Source organism: Pygocentrus nattereri, chromosome 23 (assembly GCF_015220715.1).
Source record: "Pygocentrus nattereri isolate fPygNat1 chromosome 23, fPygNat1.pri, whole genome shotgun sequence".
In the NCBI taxonomy this organism is placed as follows: domain Eukaryota; kingdom Metazoa; phylum Chordata; class Actinopteri; order Characiformes; family Serrasalmidae; genus Pygocentrus; species Pygocentrus nattereri.
This window is the reverse complement of record NC_051233.1, coordinates 10,869,134-10,890,067: the sequence shown is the minus strand read 5'-3', so window position 1 is coordinate 10,890,067 and position 20,934 is coordinate 10,869,134. Positions and strand designations below refer to the sequence as shown.

The following is a 20,934-nucleotide window of genomic DNA, read 5'->3' as shown; positions in this document are numbered from 1 at the left end:
AAATATGTGACCTGAATAAGGCACAATGTGAATTTTTCACAGTTTTTGCACAGATCAATGATTAAGATGTAAACAAAATCATTCTGAGTGGTTTAAATTGAAACAAACCACTCTAGAGAAACTTTCTACGTAAGATTTTTTTTTACAACAGTTGTGATAGAAACCAGATGTCCAAAATGTTAATGGCACAAAAAGCTACCTCACAGAAAGTTAATACATGAAATGCCTAAAAATAAGCTGCCTGAGACATTGCTTTATGATAATTCTGTGATTTACCCTTGGCCTAAAACATATTTTCAAGTACATGCAGGGTGCAGCGGTACATGTAAGCAAAATATTATTTTTACAATTATCAACATTACAAATAAAACCTCTGAAGGCGCAAGTAGGCTCACTGGTAATTTTGGATACTAAATAAAAGGGAACCACCACCACTGCATGAAATAGGTCATTTTCTCTAGAATGCATCATCTCACATCAAACCACTCCGAATGACTTTGTTTTCATCTCTGTTTTCTTACGTTATACAGGAATTTTGAAAAACTGGTGTAATTCCTCTTGCAAAGTAGACAGTGAGTACATGCAACAGGCATATTGTACAAGCATGTTCAAATCCAGATGTGCTCACCCTGATTATTGCGAACAGTTTGGCAGTAGAGACAGATGTCCGTGGGCAGCTCATGCCCAGGGCTGTGATGGGCCCTGCACAGGGGTCTGTCCAGAGGAGTGCTAGGGCCCAGCAGTTGGGGCTCGGAGCGGGCCTGCTGGACCCGCTTCTGCCACACCCTATGCGCCCCGCCGCAGCAGGGCCAGTCACCCAGCCCACCTGAGTCCAGGATGAGAGGCACAGGCAGCAGTGCAGCGCCCAAGTCCGGTGGCGGGGGGCAGCAGTAGCCCCCTGCGCCCTGTCCATAGTGGATATGGATGCTACAGTCGTCCTGAAGGTCCACGTTCTGATGGAAGTGCACAGCTGGGAAGGGTCCCGCAGAAGCCTCCAGGCTGCGGCTGATGGTCTTCCGGCGGTGTGGCCTTCCTGGGCCCTGGTGGCAGCAGGCTGAGGCAGGAGGGGGGAAGGCAGAGCTGGAGACAAGCACAGAGGGTCCTGAGGAGGAAGATCCTAAGTCCCGATCCTCCATACCGCCAGGGCTCAGCTTATCTGAAGTGTCCGGTTTGGGGCAGTGGCAAGGGTAAGAACTCAAGTCCTGGCTGCCCGGTGAGTCCTTACCTGTGGGAGCGCTACCTGAGCCACCTGCTGCCACTCCTGCGCTACCCTGCTCCTCATCAGAGCCCCGGCCTGGCCCTTGTCCCGGCTCAGCCTCGTCGTAATAGTGGTGTCTGTGTCTGTGGTAGTGCACATGGCTGAACACAGCCTTCTGCTGAGGTTCCTCAAGGCTGAACCCTCCTCCACTTCCTGTCTGGTTGACCCCGGAATCCAGCGAGCGTGGCCTGGCAGCAGCTATTGGGCCATCTAAGCTGTCCCGGCCATAGTAGATGAAGGGGTCATACTCGCTGCTGAGCGAGCTGCGGAAGGTGGAGCGGCTGCCATAAACGCCCTGCAGGCTGACATCGGTGCAGTTGAGCACAGAGTCGCTGGATGAGCCATGGCACGGGCCTGAGCTGGAGTCACTGGCCGGCCCGTCAGGGAAGTAGCCACTGCGCTCCGTGCGGTAGCTTGCACCCGAGCAGCTGCCGTCGTCCTGGCGACTCTGTGAGCCACCAACCCCATGGCCACCATGGTGGTGATGGTGGTGGTTAGTGGGGTTATGCGGCCGGTTGCCAGGTGCACGGCCAGGGGAAGGGCAGTGATGACAGGTGCGGCGGGGGGCGGAGCAGTGGTGTCCAATGCCGCGGCAGCTGTGGGCTCCAGATGTCCTGTGAGGACGACCACGGTGGCCGTCTGGAGCAAGGTGATAACTGCAGCTAGCGCCCAGAGGCCTGCTTGTCAGACAGCGCAGGCTGCGAGGGTGGAGGGGCGGAGAGCCACTGTAGTGGCCAAGCTGGGGGTAGGGCCCAGATGGGCCACGTGGGTAGGGGGACCGTAGGGAGAACGGAATGGGGTGCTGGGTGTAAGAGTGGGGTGCTGGGTAGTGGTGCGGGTGGTGGTGCAGGAAGGCCTGGCTGTGCTCTGGAGGCGACTGCAGACGGCCTCGCTGAGGCTGACGAGTGGGCAGCTCTGTACCTGTTAGAGCCAGAGAATGTCGTTAGGAAAAAGGAACAGAGTGATAAGAGAGATTCACCTTAATGTGCAAGTTTGATCTGACAACATACAGCACTGTGCAAAAGTCAGAGACCACGACTCATTTCTTTAATTTCCAGTCAAAACAGTCATTAAGTACATAGTAGTATGTTTTGCATTTTTCTGTCAGAAAAAAGGCAGAAAACATATTTAATAGAAAACAATGCTGTGTCCACACAGCTTCTCTTCTGTTTGTGAGCCGTGCTTTCAGTTTTTAGAAGATGTCTGCAGGGATGTTCTTCCACACCTTCAAAGTTTGAAATATCTTTTGGTGGTCTGACAATTTTTGCTTGCATGTTAGGGGTCACATTTTCTGTATCTTTAAATTGTTTCTGGAACTCCAGTTTTCTCTTGCTCTTGATTCTCCACATAAATATCTCCTGAAAAGCAAATAACTTATACTTAATGGCTGTTTTGACTGGAAATAAATATGAAGGATAAATAAAGGATGGACTTAAAGATCTACAGTTCCATTATGTAACACAGTGACAGTCATTAGAAGTTTACGAACCTGATGTGGTTTTCAGGTTTTTCGATAATAAATGTAAATGAAACCAACTACTTTAAGTTGGTTATGCTGAAGTTTTATGAATCAGTGAAGCTGTGTTTAGGCTCAAGCTGGATGCATTCGCTTGTCCATGTGTTTGCTGTTTACCCATAATGTTGTACATGCAGAGCGGGCAGGTCCGATGCTGCAGCAGCCAGGGGTCGACACACTCTTTGTGGAACTCATGTGCACATGAGATGATCCTCAGGTCCTTCGCCGAAATGCAAAAAGAGCATCACTAAACCAGTCCATGACTTTAAATGAATAAAATAATTAAGTGTAATGATACTAACAAATTTTTATTCCCTACTAATATGTCTGAGGGAAGAACTCTTTAAACCTTCTGCTGTCTGGACATCGATCCAACAATCCTTACCTGTCCATCCAGGAAGTCCTCAAGGCAGATGGCACATACGGGGGTGGAGTTGGAGCTACTGTTGGAGCCCCGACCCCCACGGGAGCGCTGAGAGCAGCCCTGAGAGCTGTATGTCCGTGTCTCTAGCCTACTGATGGCCCGCATGGTCTGCTGATGCACTGAGTCCTGGGAAAGATGACACAACTATTTCCAGAGATACCGTGACAAAGACTTTAACTGTGGTGCCCTACTAGCTTCAAAGCGTCTTTCCCTGGTTTTCTAAGTTTTCTTTTTTCGTTTAGCACCAGAGCAATTAGGCTTATAATAATGGAAGCTTATGGGTTACCAATTAGCACTGTGCAAACTGCATGGCTAAATCATTCCACATTTGTCATTATCTGTGCCACACTGTTCAACTCTAATCTCAAACAGACCTCCTTATGTGCTTTCAGACACTGTCTGACTGTGAGGGGGAGTGGCCGCCATTTGCAATGGTATTGTGGCGGATGATGGCCCAGAGGCTCCCAAATCACAACATATCGTATATATGTATTTATATATATGTGTATACACCAATCAGGCATAACATTATGACCACCTCCTTGTTTCTATGCTCCTTGACCATTTTATCAGCTCCACTTACTATATAGGTGCACTTTGTAGTTCTACAATTACAGTCACTGCTGGACTGAGAATAGTCCACCAACCAAAAACATCATAAACTTTGGTAATCTAGACTAGCATCTTAATATTGACCATAAACTGCGTTAATCTACACTAGCAGCTTAACATTAATTATATATATATGAGGCAGAGTATTTACACTACCATAGACATTTGATGTATGTGTAGTAAATCAGTGCGTGTGCTTATGAAAAAAGCGAAAGCTACAGTGTGGTTTCTTACCCAGGTTCTGTTGGACCTGCAGCGAGAGCGAAAGGCGAAGAACATGATGAAGACCAGCACGGCCACCACAACGGTCAGCATGATCCCCACATCATAGTGAGGCTAGGGAGAGAGAAATGTCAAAGCAATGCAGGCAAATAGAAAATGAGTCTGTGTAAAAATATGTTCATTTACGTGTGCTTACCCATTTTGGCGTCTCTACCATAATCTCAATCTTCACCATGGCCTCCTCGTTCTTGTTGACCAGTCCCATCAGCTCCTCGGCATCTGCCGCCTTGACCAGCACCACCGGCCGTGGGAGGGAGCCTGAGTCACGCAGCTGTGTGTGCATGAAGAGGGGAGACTGTCAAAATTTCACATGTGACAGGAAACTTCAGTCATTACTGAGTTCTTTCTTCTTTGATTTACTTTGTCTAGTCAACCTACTTGACTCTCAGACCTTATTTTCACCACTATGTTTACATGCACATTAATTGTTCAATATGATATGATATCATCACAGTCTGACTAAAAGAACAGTTCTGCAAAAAAAAAAAAAAAAATAAATAAATAAAATTTCCACATTTTCTATCTACCTCAGATGTACCTGATCAGCAGAGACATGTCCGGTGTCCAAACTTTGTTTCTTTAGTTTAGCACTACAGCAGCGATGCTAACATTGCTAACAAAGACTAGAAGCCGAGAGTCACCCAAGTCTTTTCTCTCAACCATCTCAAATCACACCCAGGTCTTCATTAAGGCCTTCTGATGTACTTTAGGACACAGTATGACTTACTGTGAATGTTAACAATGAACAAGACTTTACTGTGTAGCTGAACTTTGTGGTCAGCCAACAACTTTTGAGCTGAATTCCGCCTCCCTGTCCGAATCTGACCATTTTGCGTGCATGCATGTCATGTAGATACCAGATTACATTAGCTTTTTCTACTGTTTGTACATATTCTATTATAAACATATATTTTCAAAATTCTAATTTAACAGGTATTTATAAACACAAACAACAGAAATCACAAACATAATCTAGCCTTCATATGTTATGTCACATTGTGCTCTAAACCACCTCACCAAGCTCTAATATAGAACTAGATGTGATATAAGTGGGTTGAGAAAGGTTTTGACGATATATTCATGGAAAACATTTTGGTGACCATTAACTTCGAGAGTTAGCAATGTCAGCATTGCAGCACCATTTTAAAACTAAAGAAGCAAAGTCTGGAGCCCAAACTTTTCTTGGCTGATTGACTACATCTACGGTTAGTGGAAAATTGTGTAGCTTAGATTTTACGCTGAACCATTCTTTTCAGGTCTTAGCCTGAATAAACCACATGGTCCCGGGTAATATTGGCGGGGCTATTAAAGACAGATTTGGACATGTAAATGTTCCATACATGTTGGAAGTCCAAAACAAATCGGAGTGACAACAGGAAGGGTGGGACGTCCCACATAGTAAAATCTCATTCAAAAAAATACGATTTTCTATTTAAATTGGAAAAAGATTTTTTTAAACAGCAGGAAGCTCATAGATGGATATGGTTTGGTGCATGGAGGCAGTGTTTCAAGTTGTCAAGTCAAACTATGTTGGTGTGCATGTATTTCACTCAATGAAATGCAAATCAATTTAGATATTTTCTATTATGTGATTTTCTGGATATTCCATCTCCATCCATCCATCCATCCATTTTCTAAGCCGCTTCTCCGTCAGGGTCGCGGGGGATATTCCATCTCTCACTGTTCAAATAAATCTACCATTAAAAGTTATAGACTGTTCATTTCTTTGTCAGTGGGCAAACTTACAAAATCAGCGAAGGATCAAATAATTATTTCCTCCACTGTATGAGCTCAATCAGACTATTGTGGATTAGGGATGCACATGAATCATGAATTCTTATGGCCGATTCCAACTCCTCTCCAGACACAAAAGCACGTTAGTCCAGTACTTTCTGTTTACCAAAGCTGCGACATAAATAACTTTATTTGATGTTTAATGGGTCAAACTGCCATTTGAAATGTGTAAATGAAAAATCTGTTGCCTATTTAAATAACACAAATCAAATAGCACCAATTCAGAAGTAAACATTCAAATACATTCAAGTGCCCTTACCTGCTTGTGTTATCAGATAATGTGAAACTCCAGGTCTACATGATTCAGGCAGTAATCAGATTTTTGCAACGAGCCAATAAACTCACAAAAAAAGACGTGACATAAACATAATGTAAAACTTAAACTTCATGCCACGGCTTTTGTTTTTTTAATACTGTGCCAACTTTACCTGAAAATACGAACATACATCATCTAGAGATGAAGAATATTTAAATTTTCATCTCGTCAGGCATGCAGTTGGTTTCAGCATTGCTCCAAAAGTGCTTTGCTGTCGTCTCACAGCAACGCCACTTGCTTTTTGCCGCTACAGCAGTCTGTTTTCGCACATGCTCATACTGAGAAATCCGAAAGAAATCTGAGTAAGAGTTTACATGCACTGAGAAATCTGATTACTGAGCTAAAATCCAGCTTTTTTTAATTAGATTTCTTAACTAGATTTCTAGATCGGAGCACATGTTCAGTACAAGACCATTTGAATGATTGGATAACTGCAGAAATCTGATTATGATATGATTACTGACCACATGTAGTCACTTATGCATCAATAATGTGCACATATCTTTTTCACTTGTCACATAAAGTCGAACACAAGTGCAATCAGGCTTACTTACCTCATGAGCAGCGCCGGCATCATCGCTGATGTCAAAAATGACAGCCTGAGCCCCCCTCTGCAGAGCTAGCCGAGCCTGAGAGAGAACAAAAGAGTGATGAGGTGTAATAACGCACCACAAACAATTTGTTAAGACTTTGTTATGCATCATGAAGTAATCATCTAAATTCACATCTTATTAGTTTATAACTGGCTTCTGAAGTTTATTACTATGTATTAGAGCTACTAGGGGTTTAATAAAGTCATCATTCAAGATATGTTCTGTATTCTATAAAGAGGCTAAAAAGAAAACAGGCTTTGAAATCAGCTAGACATTCATATTCTAAAATAAAAATCATTTCATAGCTTTTTGGTAGCCATATATGTAAGAGTTTTCAAAGTTTTTTTAATCAGTATTTCATTTGTGATGCAAACTGAAAACATGTTTAGTGACCTGTAAACTCCGATTAGCTTTAGGGTCGGTTGCTTGGACAAGGATTAAACCTAGCCCTGGACTACACAGCAGTCTGAATAGGGATTCTCTATTGAAAGGGAAACATATTCCAGGACTACACGTAATCCCTGACTGGGAAATCGAAGGTTCTTGAGGCTATCTAAAACCTGTGTGAAGCAAATGTTGCCAATTATGCACGGGATTACTTTATGCTCAACTTGCATACCAACAACAAAATGCCATTATTAGTGATTTTCATTGCACTAAAACAGGCCATAATGAATAAAGCTTAATGCATAGTGAATAAACTATTTAGAAGTGTCTAATCTGGGGTTGATTCAACAAAGAGGAAGGCCTTAATAAACCCCCAGTGTGTGTTCCTTATAGGGGAATTTCACTCTATTTCATTACACAATTTCTGCCTAACTAAATGGTTAAGATGTAAACAAAGAGTGTTTTGAAGTCACTATCGAGAATTTTACAGACTCCGATGTCTTTACAGTGGTGGTGACAGAAAGCAGGGCTTGCAATGTCTACCCTTTAAACCCTTCAGACTTTTGGTTCCTGCTACCACCACTAAACATCTATGACTCTGTAAGTTTCTCTAGAATGAAACATTACACACCAAAGTGCTCGGAATGACCGCATACATCTGAACCATGAAAATGGGTGGAATTCTTATGAAAAGAGGTTTGCCTGTAATGCTGAAACGTGCCACTAGATGGCAGAGCAAGTGCGAAACATTGGAGAGCTTCTAGGCTAAAGTGCAGTCATTATGTAATGTGACCTCCCACCACCACAAGTGACCTTATGTGTGTGGAAAAGTGTGTGGGAATGTATGTGCTGACATGTAGCCACACTGTGCAGGCCCCCATTCGCTGGACACCCAGCAAACAAGCGAGAAGAGAGAAGTAGCACATGCTCTGAGCTAGCCTAGTCAAACAGCCAGCCACTTCCAGGTGGATACAGGCACGCACAGACAAAAGATCTGGGTAAAAAGCTCACTCAGCAAAAGCATTAATCACCAGTTAATGAGTATGCTGCCTTGAGGGCCTTGGACTATTTGAGCCTTTAACACTTCAAACAGCTGAGAAAGAGAGTTAATCCACGACTAACAAGCACATACTCACTCACTTCCTCCCACTGTATACACTAACTGTCAACTTCCCCCACTTCCCCATCCATTCTAGACTAATGTAAAGGGCCTTCTGTTCACAGAGAAAGGGCCTGATTCATAGCCCTGAACAGACAATTTATAGGACAGCACTCCACTTATGCGTTTTAGTGGTGTTTTATTAGAATGTGTTGGGGTAAAGTGGGTTAGAGAAAAATAGTGCAATTTTTACCTCTTTGTATACACTGTAAACAGGTCTGAAGGGTTTTTGGGGTTTGAACTGAGGTAAAAACTAATTTCGTTTCTCACAACAAAAATTTTGCTTTGCATTGTTTTTAAATTAAAAATATCGAAGCATATTCAATGTTTCTGAAATGTTAGTTTAGGTTACTGGTTCTTCAGCATTTATTTATTTATTAATCATTTAATAACAAACCACCTACAGACAGCCTGTACCTGTTTTACTTAATCATATTTATTCGTAACATTTATTTTTGTGTTAGTTCTCCTTAGTTCTTTATCTCTTTTTATTTATTTATTTATTTCCTCTCATTTTATTTTAAATTTTTTTTATCATTACTTTTTTTTTAAATTTGTGATATTGTACTATTACCTTACTAATTTCTTATCTATTTTTGATCTTAATTTCTTACCATTTAAATCTCAAGTTCTATTTTTATCTACTTTTATCTTTTATTCACTGTTATTTTAAATTTTCTTTTCATTTAAAATGATTAAATGTAGTTATTATTTTCTTTGTCATGTCAATCCCTGTTTTTGTAAATGCTCGGCTACATTGAAAATGAGGGTTGCCCTCAGTGTACTTCTGAGTCAAAATAAAGGTTGATTGATTGATTGATTCACAGGTTATTCTGATAAGGACTCTTATTGTGAAGGCGGGGATAGTTTTCCCTCGGGGGATCTGTCTGTAAAGCAATAAGAACTGAGAGTCATCCCAGAGCTTAGCGCGAGCTGTTAGAGAAGACTCTGCTTAGTTACGGCGTGGCTGTGGCCAACAACAGCTGGAGAATAAAGCACCACTACTTGTGTGAAAGCTGCGCCTCTTTTAATAGCAGTGAACACAACTATATTCATTTGAGCAAAATAGTCAGTTAAACTGCTTCTTAGCAAATGAAGCAACTTTTTAGGTTTAACAGCACAGTCATTAAAGATCCCTATTAAAACATTACAAAATAAAAATTGTACTAAATGGGAATTCCACTGATTTTCAAAACCTCTTCATAGCTCAGTCATTAGGGACACAGGCAGTCAGAGTGGTTTGATGCTAAATGGTTTATTGTGGTAATAGGAGCCAGGGGGTTGCGATGTCTACATTAATAATGTAGCCATTTTATTTACTGTCTAAAACAGCCAGTGGATTGACACGTCTTCTGAATTTATATGTGATGTTAAAATACTAGTAAATCTGAAAAAAGGATAGACAAAGGATAAAAATGCTGCAAATATATACATTACACCTCACGGGTGACTTTGTAGTGAGAACGATGCAGTGTATCAAAAAGTATGACCTGCTAATTTGGTCATCTAATGGGGTAACTGAATGCCTTGTGTGCAACATTGTTTTTGTCTGCTCTGAGTCTGTCAAGATCCACAGAATGTCCTTTTGGCACCAACCTTGTGGAATGACTCGTTCAGTTTATCCATTAGCATTTTCGAAAGGCCTTTTTGTAGCCATTAGCACATCTTACGGTTGGTATTTTTCCAGGTGGTTTTTATTTTTGGCCCCTTTTGCTATTCACATGAAAGCTGAATTTGGTGCACACTACCAAAACACATCCAACAAAAAGACAGAATATATTCACTGTCCTCTCATTATGGGAACATTTCGTCCCCATAAAACGAGCAAACTGCAGCGCGCACACACGGAAAGGGCAACTTTGGAGAATCCCAACCACAGCAGCGTCTGACATCCTACTGGCGCAACCGCGGAAACCATTTCCAGATCAATTCAAATAATAATCCGCACCACTGCCTTCATGTGGCCATAGCGCTATTAATCTAGACATGGGTCTGACTCCAAGCAAAACAAATGTGACGGCTTCATCTTTACCACAGAAACCGCTCTAACTGTTCGGGATTTGTTTCAGCACGCCACTATTAGTATAAATATCACAGTAGCGTTGCACAATATTGACAATATAGCATTAAAGATGATGAAACACAGCAGAGTGTGGGATGACTGTGACTGCAAACTTTGTTCAGCACCAACTACTGCATACAACAGGCCGGGCATGTAAACAGCGTTTGTTTGGTCTTTAACAGGATGGTTTCATTTGCTCTGGCAGTAAAGGAGCCTGGTGAACACATGACCTGAATAGAGCATTTTCACTTCACATTCAGCTCCATGGCGTCTCCGTGGCATTAAAACAGCCAACTGAGAAACATAACAATGGAAACTATCCACAACAATGGACAAAAATCAGGCCTCAAACAGACAAAAACATGGATACTGCTACTGTTTTCAGCTCTGCAACCTAGATTGTTGTGCATTTCATACATAGTCAAACGTCATAAAGTGTCAGAATTCACATAAGCCTGTTTGCTTAAAAAGGAATTCCACTGATTTTCCAAAATCTCTGCACAATGATATGGTTAAGATACAAAAGCATTACAGACAGAGTGGTTTGATTTGATGCACCATTCTAGAGAGACTACCAATTCATTTCACAGGGTTGGTGATAAGAACCAGACATCAGAGGAGTTTAATGCCTCCAAACATACATCACAAAATGACATAACATGTTTTTTTGGCAACTTAGGCCTCAAACGCATTTTAAAATGTGTTCATGGTGGAGAGGTATGAGGCAAAATAGTGCACAAAAAATGTATTTTATTGACATTTCCCAGTTTATTTCATGTCCAGTTCCACTTGCTTGCTAGGTCTCCCCATCACATGGTCCTACCAGGCTTTGAGGGTGAAGTCTAACACATGCTTCCTCCAGGACATGTCATTATAAGCACCAGTGTGTCTTTTCGAACCTGCCTCTAACATCGTTGCACAGCTCACCATGCTTGGAGGAGAGCACTAACCACCATTTCTGTTACATCAGATAACAGATGCCAGAATCGGCTAGCAGTGATCTGAATGACGGTTGGAAGGGTGCATTCTATTGTAGAGGGACATATAGGCAAAATAGTCACCAAAAAAACTTGGTCACTATTTTACCATCATCAGCATTACTTAAAAAAAAGTTAGAACACACTTACAGGTTGTTTTTAATAGTAAATAAAATGGCTATATTTGAACAGTAGATGCTGCGACCTCTGGCTCCAATCAGGGTTATTTATAGTGTTTTTAATTTCATTACTTTTTATGTTCTGTAAAGTAATTTTAGTTTAGTTTTTATTCAGTTTTAGTTTTAGCTCTAGTTTTAAATTTTACAATGAATGCTGTGATAGTGGATATGGCTAAACACAGAAAAGATCCACTTCTAAACTTTTACTCATGCACTGAAAAAAAAAAATTCAGCCATTCTATTTCATTTGAATTAGTTCAGCAGGAATTTCCATGTAATTGAAAACGGTCGTTTCTATTTTTTTTAACAGTGTTTTATGCCGGGGAGGCACTGGAACAGGAGAAGAGGCTGGAGAGGCAGGTTCTGCCTACACGTCCCCTCCGGCTTTCTGTAACACCCAGCACCTGGCTCAAACGATGGCAACACACACACGCCTACACCTAACACTCTCCTCAAACCGCCGTGAGTGCCCGGAGGGTGCGGACGATCACAGATCACAGCCGAACAGTAGCACACACAAACACTGTTGATTTACAAGCAGAAACACTTTCACACATAAGTCTGTCTGAATGACACTACAAGGCATTAACCCTTACAAGTCCAGAGTCTCCACTGTCGCTCTGCAACACTTTTGATTTCTATTGGATAGTTATGCAATTACATAATGAATTATCCAGTTAGGTACATGTTTAACAACAATCATCCATTTATGTTCTGCATCAGTGGCTTAAATTTTTTATTTTATTTTTATGTTAAGAAATTTCATCTTGAGGGCGACGTAGACTAATGTATGTTCATTTGAACTTGAGCTGGTTCTGTCATCAGTGGACAGTGAATAAGTATTGACCAGAGAACTTGTAGTGAGGAGAATTACCACTTTTCCAGGTTTCACAAACACTAGAGGGTGCTCCTGAGCAAGTCCAAAATGAATGGGTTAATATGGAGCACTAAATAAAATCATAGTTTACCAAAACCGAAGTCCTTAAATTCTAAGGTACAAGAATACATTTATTACCTGAACACAGAACAGCAAAAAACATTTTAACACTGCTGTTAAATTTTTGAACTCGAGTTATAGGATTTTAAAACAGTGCCTCATGTACATCCATGATGACAGTGAGTGCAAACAGCCAATAAACTGCTCCACTCGCCAAGCAATCAGCAGTCAATAGCAGTAATGCCAGCGTTCTGCTGCCCAAAACCAGTTTGCTGTAGAACAAAAGGAAACATACAGGTGGTTTTTCTTTGCTTTTTTAGTGAAATACATTCTTTTTCTTCCTAAAATTAAAGGACAGTTCTGGGCGAGTGACTGGAAAGTGTTTTAGCTTTCATTTTTAGCCTTTAACTCCTTTCACAACCACTCATTGAGGACTAATTCAAGGGCACCCTCTGCTGTTTTGCGGTCCGGTTTTAAATATAACGGGTGAAATAGGAAGTGGTCAGGCTCCTCATAAAACCCTGGTATTGATAACTAAGAAGATAGCAAATTAGCGGAACTGGTCACTTTAAGCCTGTGTTTCAATAGTTGCAATACAATTTAAAAACAGAAAGTAACTAAATTCTTCAGTGAAATTATTTACATGGCAGTTAAAGAAATGAAAAATAGGTACGAGTCTATTTAAAAGTGACTGTGACATTTTAGGGATTGATGCAGAATCTGTTCAAGAGAGGATCGTGATGTGCTCAAAATTTTCCCATCTCTAGTCTGCAGCAGTGCGGGCAGTGGCTGCTGGGCCAGACAGCAGTCTGAGAGTGGTCTTGTCTGGGTGGGACGCTGTGTTAAAGGGGTAATAACAGGTTACAGGCCTGCAGGGACACTAGGCCCCTCTAGAAGCCGGAAACAATCCTACAAGCCTGTCATTTCCCTGTTAGCTCAGAGAGCACTGCAACACACACACAGACACAGACACAGACACACACACACACACACACACACACACACACACACACAAACACACACACACAGCAGAAACACACTCAAGTACTATTCACATCCACACAAAATGAGTATTAATGCACCACAGCCCTCTCCACAGAACAAAGAGCACCGTTCTCACGCACACATCCCAAATGAACACAGCTCTCTCCTCCAAAAAACACACAGTCCCAACACACACACACAATACATGCATGTTTTCAATAGACTGTATATAATAAAATGTTGCTTTCACCAAGTTAGTCACCATGCTGCCTTAAAGCTATACTATGTAAATTTTGGGGACGTCTCTGGTGGAAATGTGTAATTGCACACAACATGTCTAAGAACATTTTGTAATGACAGTTGTGCTTCAGACCCCTTTCCCGAGCAGATGAACCTGATGATTGCGAGCACCTTGAAAGAGAATTCAAAGAGAACTTAGTCAAAACTTGGTGAAGGATGTGTCTTCTGAGGATATGAGTGAATTGGCTTCTATCATCATATTTTCATTAGTGTAATACTGATTTTGTGTTTACATAAACACTGAGCTAGACTCACTTTTTTATGCTGTGCATGTGACGTTAATGATGTAACGCTTAATGATGTAAATCTTACATAGTGCAGCTTTAAAAATCCAAGGACAAGAATCTGTCTTGCACTCTTCACTTATTTGTTTATATGGTCGAGGGAAAAAATCGATTCTTAGATGCATCGCAATGGGGACATGAACGATTCTGAATCGATTCACAAAAAATCAAAAATTTATTTTCTAAATATTTAATTTATAAGGTAATGTCAGACTGCAAAAGACGGAACTTTGGAACTGCAGAAGTCTGTGGCGGCACATAATAAAAACACAACTGGATGAGCAAGAAATCCGACCAGCCCCCACTGCATTAAAGGCCAGGTTAGGTCAGGAGTCACAACCCAAATGTTACGAAAAGCCATTTTGTCCTTTCAGCAAAACTCAAACCCCCTTGGGAGCTACAACATTATGTGCAATATGTCTCAGTATGTGCGAATGTCCTAGTATAAGTTAGTGTAGTAGGGTTGGTGGAAAATAAAGCTTCATTGCTGCCATCTGGTGGAACTGAGAGGTTGGTGCAAGCCATAGACTAACTCTACAAAGAAAGTGTTTTTTTTTTCTTATTTAGTTTTTTTCATTTGGTATAAAAGGGAACTGATTACTTCTCATTCCAATCGTTCCAATTCCTGTAGTTTTAGTTGTGCATGTAAATAGTGTGGCATGCCTGATAGGGACAATAAAAGTTCAGGTGTTGGAATGTACCTCATTTCGCATTGGGGCAGACAAAGTGAAGCTTGAATTGTTTGGTGCAAGCCGCTTTCTCTGGAAGAACTAGTCCTGGTCATTGCGGTTTGGTAAACGGACCAAATAGAAGTCCGTTCAGAGTTAGAAGCAGGTCTCCAGCCTGAGTACCGAGTCTATATGTCGCTTAAGCTTCTGAAGGCGTACTCGACTTTGCAGTCCATGCTACCAGTAAAGTGCCGCTGACTAATCTCAGCTTCCTCGACTCGTCCAAGGGTGGAGTACAATTTCAGGTTAAATAGTGGATCAAGGCCTGGTGGTCTGCAGGCCACTGTTTTCCCTTGGGTGTTCTTTTATAGATGCCTTCTGATATATTTGCAGTGAGTCGCCTATTTTAGGGTATTTTATGTGTTGTTTTTGAGATTTGCTGTTCGGCTGCCCGTTAGTATTATTTTTATATTTACATTTTGGAACAAAATTTGCACTTGAGTGCCTATTCATGGTAGAAGTTTTATTCAAGAGTGTGTGGGTTAATTGCTCATTATAGTGACACTCTGGTAACATTCTTTCTCTGTTATTATAGCATTTTCATTTATTTATTTATTTTCTTTTTTTGTGCTCTTGAAGTGTACAATTTCATCACTCAGTGCTGAGATTTTCTGGGATTTTGGTTTTGTGACGGGATGTGCAGTTTGTGGTGTTTTGTTTGTTGTGATGACATCATTTGTTTCTTCTTTTGAAGTGTTGTGCAATTTTGGTTGCTTTGGTTTATTTATATGTGAGGGTGTATGGATTTTTGTACCCTTCTGAGGTACGTCTTGGGTACTTAATACTTAATACTGTGATAACACTAAAACTGTGATAATTACGGCTGGTTTCCATGTTTCTTACTTCACTCTCTTGTTGCTCTTAATGGTTATATTGAGAATATCATGGACAGCTCTTATTTTTTTTATTGAAAGTTAATAAATAAATTGCAAATATTGTGGAACAGCTCTGTCTAACTCATTTATTTGAGTATTCCAGCGTGGGACCCCCCTATCCAGTAAATTGGGGTGGTGTAGTCTGGGTATGCTGTGTGGGATGTTCATTCCTTTGACACCAGCATCGGTCACATCAGGTTAAAAATATAAATGAAAACGCGGACTTACTTTAGCTCAGCTGTAGCCATGCTTCGTTGATCTAAGCCATAAAACGTTTCCTCAAAAGTAGAGCAGTATCTTGTAAAATGTCTCTCAGCGTTCGACTGTTTATGAGGCTGAAGTTGCTTCTCATTCGAATTTTCCCCTTTTACCTTATATGGTGCCACATTTACATTTGGCGCCTCAGTCAGAATTTAAGGTGGAACGGGAGAATTCGAAAGAGAAGCGACTTCATCTTCACAACTTTTTAGTGTTTGACAGCCTCTCATTGTAGATTTAACTTGCCAGGAAACCAATTGCGCTGCTTATAAATGTGAATAACGCATCATGGCTATGTGACCTGCAGTCTGCAGGCCAGTTCTCAGTCGTTGCGAACAGGGCGTTCGTGCTATGAACATCTTGAAGATATTTTACTGACACTGTGACCCCTGACTCTCTACAATGAGACCAAAACCGAAGTTATAAAATCACTAAAGAAAACAGGTAGAATAGCGGTAATGTGCTGTGTGCACATCCTTTACCACTGGATCTTATTTTACTGTAACAGTGCATTTTATCGCAGATGAGTGGCAGCAGCGTCTCATGTGCTCCAAACAAGAGCAGTGAATGACAGCCTTCCAGTTCACTTGCTACATCACTTCCATTTGATTTATTAATAAAAGATTAAAGTAAATCCACTATGGATCATCACAACTACTTTGCTTTAAAAGTAGCAAGTCGTCTCACAGTGAGAAAATAGAAATCCTGTACAACAAAAAAAAGATTGCATCTATAATCGTTTTGTAATCGCATCACAGCCTCTGAATCGTAATCCAATCGAATCGTAAGGTGCCTAGATATTCCCACCCCTATTTGTTTATATAACTTATCATGTTCAGTTAACTTAAAATGTTAAGGCAGCCCACTAACTTTTTACAGTGTATATTTGCAGCAGGTGCTGCAGCAGAGCTGATGATTTCACAGAGTGTTTCCAAGTGTGTGAGAGTGTATAAGGTTACCAAGGAGGACTCAGTGTGTATGTGAACAGCAGAATGGTTTGTAGCGCTTCTTTACCAGCTGCTTTAGCACATTGCAGTGCGGACTGAAGGAACAGGCTTGTTAAGGTGGCTAAATATGTTAAGTGAATGAGCGTATCTAGCCTTAGGAGTCATTCACACGTTTTTTGAATAGAACAAAGTAATTGCTGAGCGCTTGGGTGATCTTTTTTTTATGCAAGCTTGTACATGTGCATGTTTTTACACACACACACACACACACACACACACACACACACACACACACACACACACATGTATATGTATATGTATGTGTATATAATCCTGTAATATAATAATGTAATAATAGTGTAATATAATCCTCATATCTCCATTTTTGTCGTTTTTATAGTTTGTGTCATAATTTGATGCATTCTGTATCAATTTCATGATGAATGGTCCAAAAGAAATGGCCCAAAATTTCTTTGAAAAATGTCTGGTATATATATACATATTTCTACATCTACATGTAAACTGAAGCTGATGTGTGAAACTGACCATGTTGAGGCCTATGTGCACAAAGGTCAGGCAGGCACTGTCATTAAAGCAAAAGGACACTTTAAACAAAGACATTTTGCAATTCAAGAGATTACAATAAATGGAAAAAAGATTTTCTACAACTGGATTCTACAACTGGATCACCACCAACACTGCCCCCTTCAGATAAACAGTAAAGCTTTCATCTGTGAGAGAGAGGAGAAAATCAAACTCTCACTGCAGATCTGAAAAAAATCCAGATGTTTCTGTCCATCCTTCCACTCAGCACTGTGAGTCTGAAAGGACCTGTAGATTTTAAGAAGCTAAACGACACAAAAAAAAGAGAGTCAAACAAAGAAGCCACTGATGGACTGACCACCCCAGAGCCCAGACCTCAATGTCACTGAATGTGTTTGTGATTACATCTCGTGTGTGTGTGTTTGTGTGTGTGTGTGTGTATGTGTGTGTGATTGGAAGCCTGCAGCAGGAAGAGGTGTGGCCACAGAGGGCAGAGATTAAAGGCAGTGTTTGATGTGGGGGAAGAGGAGGAGGGGTGCAGGTGTGTCAAGGCAGGTAGATGCAGGTGTGTGTGTGTGTGTGCGTGTGTGTGTGTGTGTGTGTGCGTGTGACAAAGAGAAAGTTTAAAAAGGACACACACTCATAAAGGGCCATAATTTTGCCTCCTCCACACTTAAAACTTGTAATTATCCAATTCTCTGTCCATTCCTTTCGTTTTTTTTCTTTATTTCTCTCTCTCACTCTACACCTGTTTGGGCTCTCTCTCTCTGTCTCTCTCTCTCTGTCTCTCTCTCTCTCTCTCTCTGTCTCTCTCTCTCTCTCTCTCTCTCTCTCTCTCTCTCTCTCTTTCTTTCTCTCTCTCTCTCTCTCTCTCTCTCTTTCTTTCTCTCTCTCTCTTTCTCTCTCTTTCTTTCTCTCTCTCTCTCTCTCTCTCTCTGTCTCTCTCTCTCCGACACAGATTTGAAATGCAAAGTGCAGAGCGACAGAAAAAGGCCACAGTCATCTGATAGGCTATCGGCGCTTAAACAGACATCAAAGTGTTGCCGTTGGCGACAGGCCTGATAAAAGCAGCGGGCGCTGAGATCAGGGCCATTCACACACTCACATAAGCACAACACACACACACAGAGTACACACTTACTTCTGTTCAACATGTGACCTCTCCAACTGAAAACACTCACACATGCACTCCTAAACCTCACAAGCGCACTATGCTGAAGAAGCTAAAGTCGCCTCTAATCGGTCAGTTACACTCAAATTTTAAACGTCGCAAAATAGGACTGATTGAATGTACTCGATTCTGATTTCCTCAAGTGTTGCACAGCGCACACAAAACAAAAAGGACTTTTATTTTGGCTTTTAAGAAAGAGTGGGAAGCAGTTTGCATCATCAAGTGATCTTAATGGTGCAAAGCGAAGGTCACTGAGTCTTCCACTATGGAGCCATGCTGGTGACATCCCGTATAAATTAAAATAACACATGGCCACAAATTAGTAAGGCGTGGGAATGAGATGCACATTTAATACATATTCACTACCTATTTTATATTTTATGGTTTTTTTTTTTTTACTATGTTAAACTCAGCAAAGAAATAGAAAGTGTGCACTGAAATTTGCAGAACACAAAACATCATTTGGGTGGGAGTGCTCAAACTTTAACACACAACTGTATCAGCAGATGAAGCGCGTAACTATATTAAGAATTCACCTCAGTATTTTATCAATATAAATTGCTTTAAAATATCATTTTAAAGCATATTTACTTGATAAAGTATCTCTTCTATATAAAAACACAATTAGGGTATCGACTAAACAGTAAGAATGTGCACTTTTAATGTAATTCCTGTGCTTTTTTCAATTAGCTATTAGTGGCAAATAATTAATATTATAATTTTCTATGCTTTTGTTGTTGCTGGCAATAACTGTGACTTTTAAAGGTTAAATGCGTCAGTTGATTAAAAGAAGGTCTGTTTTAGACTCTTTCCACTGCTGGCTGTACCGCAACTGCCTACAGTTCACCTTCAGTTTTCTGAGCTGTGACAGCAGACCTGTGTATTATGTCGACACGATGGCCAGTCTGCAGCAATACTGAAATCATAACAAGTCCATCAGCCAAGCAGCAAAGCCGCAGGGGCGTCTGGCTTTGTTTTTGTTTTCTCTCGCTTTCTCACTCATCACCTCATCATTAACGTAGACGGAAAGACGTCTGGTTAGGAGCAACCGTATGTTCAGTGGTGCTTCTGCTTTCAGAGAATCCCTTGTTGGGTGTTGTTGGACATCACTGGCTATCACGATTATAAAAGTAGTAATAAATTGTGAATTTAAAAATACATTCAGTCAGAATTTGTCTAATTTTAGTTAGATTTTCAGTTCAATTTAAAAAGGAATTCCATCATTTTTTCCCAAATTCGTTATATTTTTAAGGATACAAGGAAAATGAGCCATTTCATTGTCTATCTATGCCAGTCTGGCAGCAGCACAGCATCACCAGCCAAGCAGCACCACCTTGAGCAGTGGAGGGTTAAGTGCCTTGCCCGAGACAACAGCCAGAAATACCCAGTCAGTCCTGGGATTTTAACCCACAACCTTCCGGTTACTGGTTCACCTCTCCTACCACAAGGCCTCTGGCTACATTTCTGTATAATTAGAGATGTATATAAAGTCATTCAGAGTAGCTTGATGTAAAAAGCTCTGTTGTAGAGAAATCAGAATTGTTCACAATGGTGGTGATAGGAACCAAACGTCCACTTCTAACAGCTCCCTCACAGAAAGTTTTTAAATGAAGTGGTTATGAATACATTGCTTGATGTCTGAGACACTGTCTTTAAATAAGGTTGTAGTCCAAAATGTATTTTTAAAAGCTCTTCATGGCGGGGGGGTACATGCAGGGTGCAGTAAGACAAAACAGTCCCAAAACATTTATGACTATCATACCATTTTTAACATCATATATAAAACTCAGGAGACTTACATAGTTTCATTGGTGGTTTTGGATAGTGAAGAAAATGGCTGTGTTTGTGTTGTACACATGGCGACCCCTGATTTCTATCAGAACCACTGTAAATCAGGGCTGGTGGGTTTCTCTACAATTATTATAATTACCATTTCACGTCAAACCACTCTGAGTGACTTTGTTTACATCTCAACCATTTAATTATACAGAAATGTAAAAAAACTCTTCTTCTTTCTGACTGTACTAAATTATACTGACCAACCTTATCAGTTATCAGAATTTTTTAGCTCCATAACTCAATAGTAATAAAATTTTCATAATGGTGGGCCCTAATGCATAAACCAGGGGTTGGCAACACGCGGCTCCTCTGCTTCATTGTTGTGTCCTCCTTTGCAGTAAAATAAAGCTCTGCTGTTCGTTCTAACACTGTTTTAACGATAAATGGCCTGAAACACTGCAGGTAATGTATAACTGCTAATTCACCCTTTAAACCTTAACATTGGCGTGCAGACTCCTGGTCACATGGCAACACAATCTTGCCTAGCTAGCAGCTAACGAAACAGCAAA

At 40.9% G+C, this 20,934-nt stretch overlaps 1 protein-coding gene across 1 annotated transcript in view; it reads right to left on the bottom strand.

The window, feature by feature from the left end:
• Positions 1-20,934, bottom strand: part of LOC108413265 (E3 ubiquitin-protein ligase RNF43) — a 163,031-nt gene that overhangs the window by 4,300 nt on the left and 137,797 nt on the right. Inside the window, exons 3-8 of the mRNA XM_017685700.2 lie at positions 6,757-6,831; positions 4,229-4,363; positions 4,045-4,146; positions 3,160-3,324; positions 2,892-2,994; positions 629-2,179 (exon numbers count right to left, since the gene is read on the bottom strand). Coding sequence (XP_017541189.1) covers positions 629-2,179; positions 2,892-2,994; positions 3,160-3,324; positions 4,045-4,146; positions 4,229-4,363; positions 6,757-6,831 — 2,131 coding nt within the window. The remainder of the gene's footprint in view (positions 1-628; positions 2,180-2,891; positions 2,995-3,159; positions 3,325-4,044; positions 4,147-4,228; positions 4,364-6,756; positions 6,832-20,934) is intronic.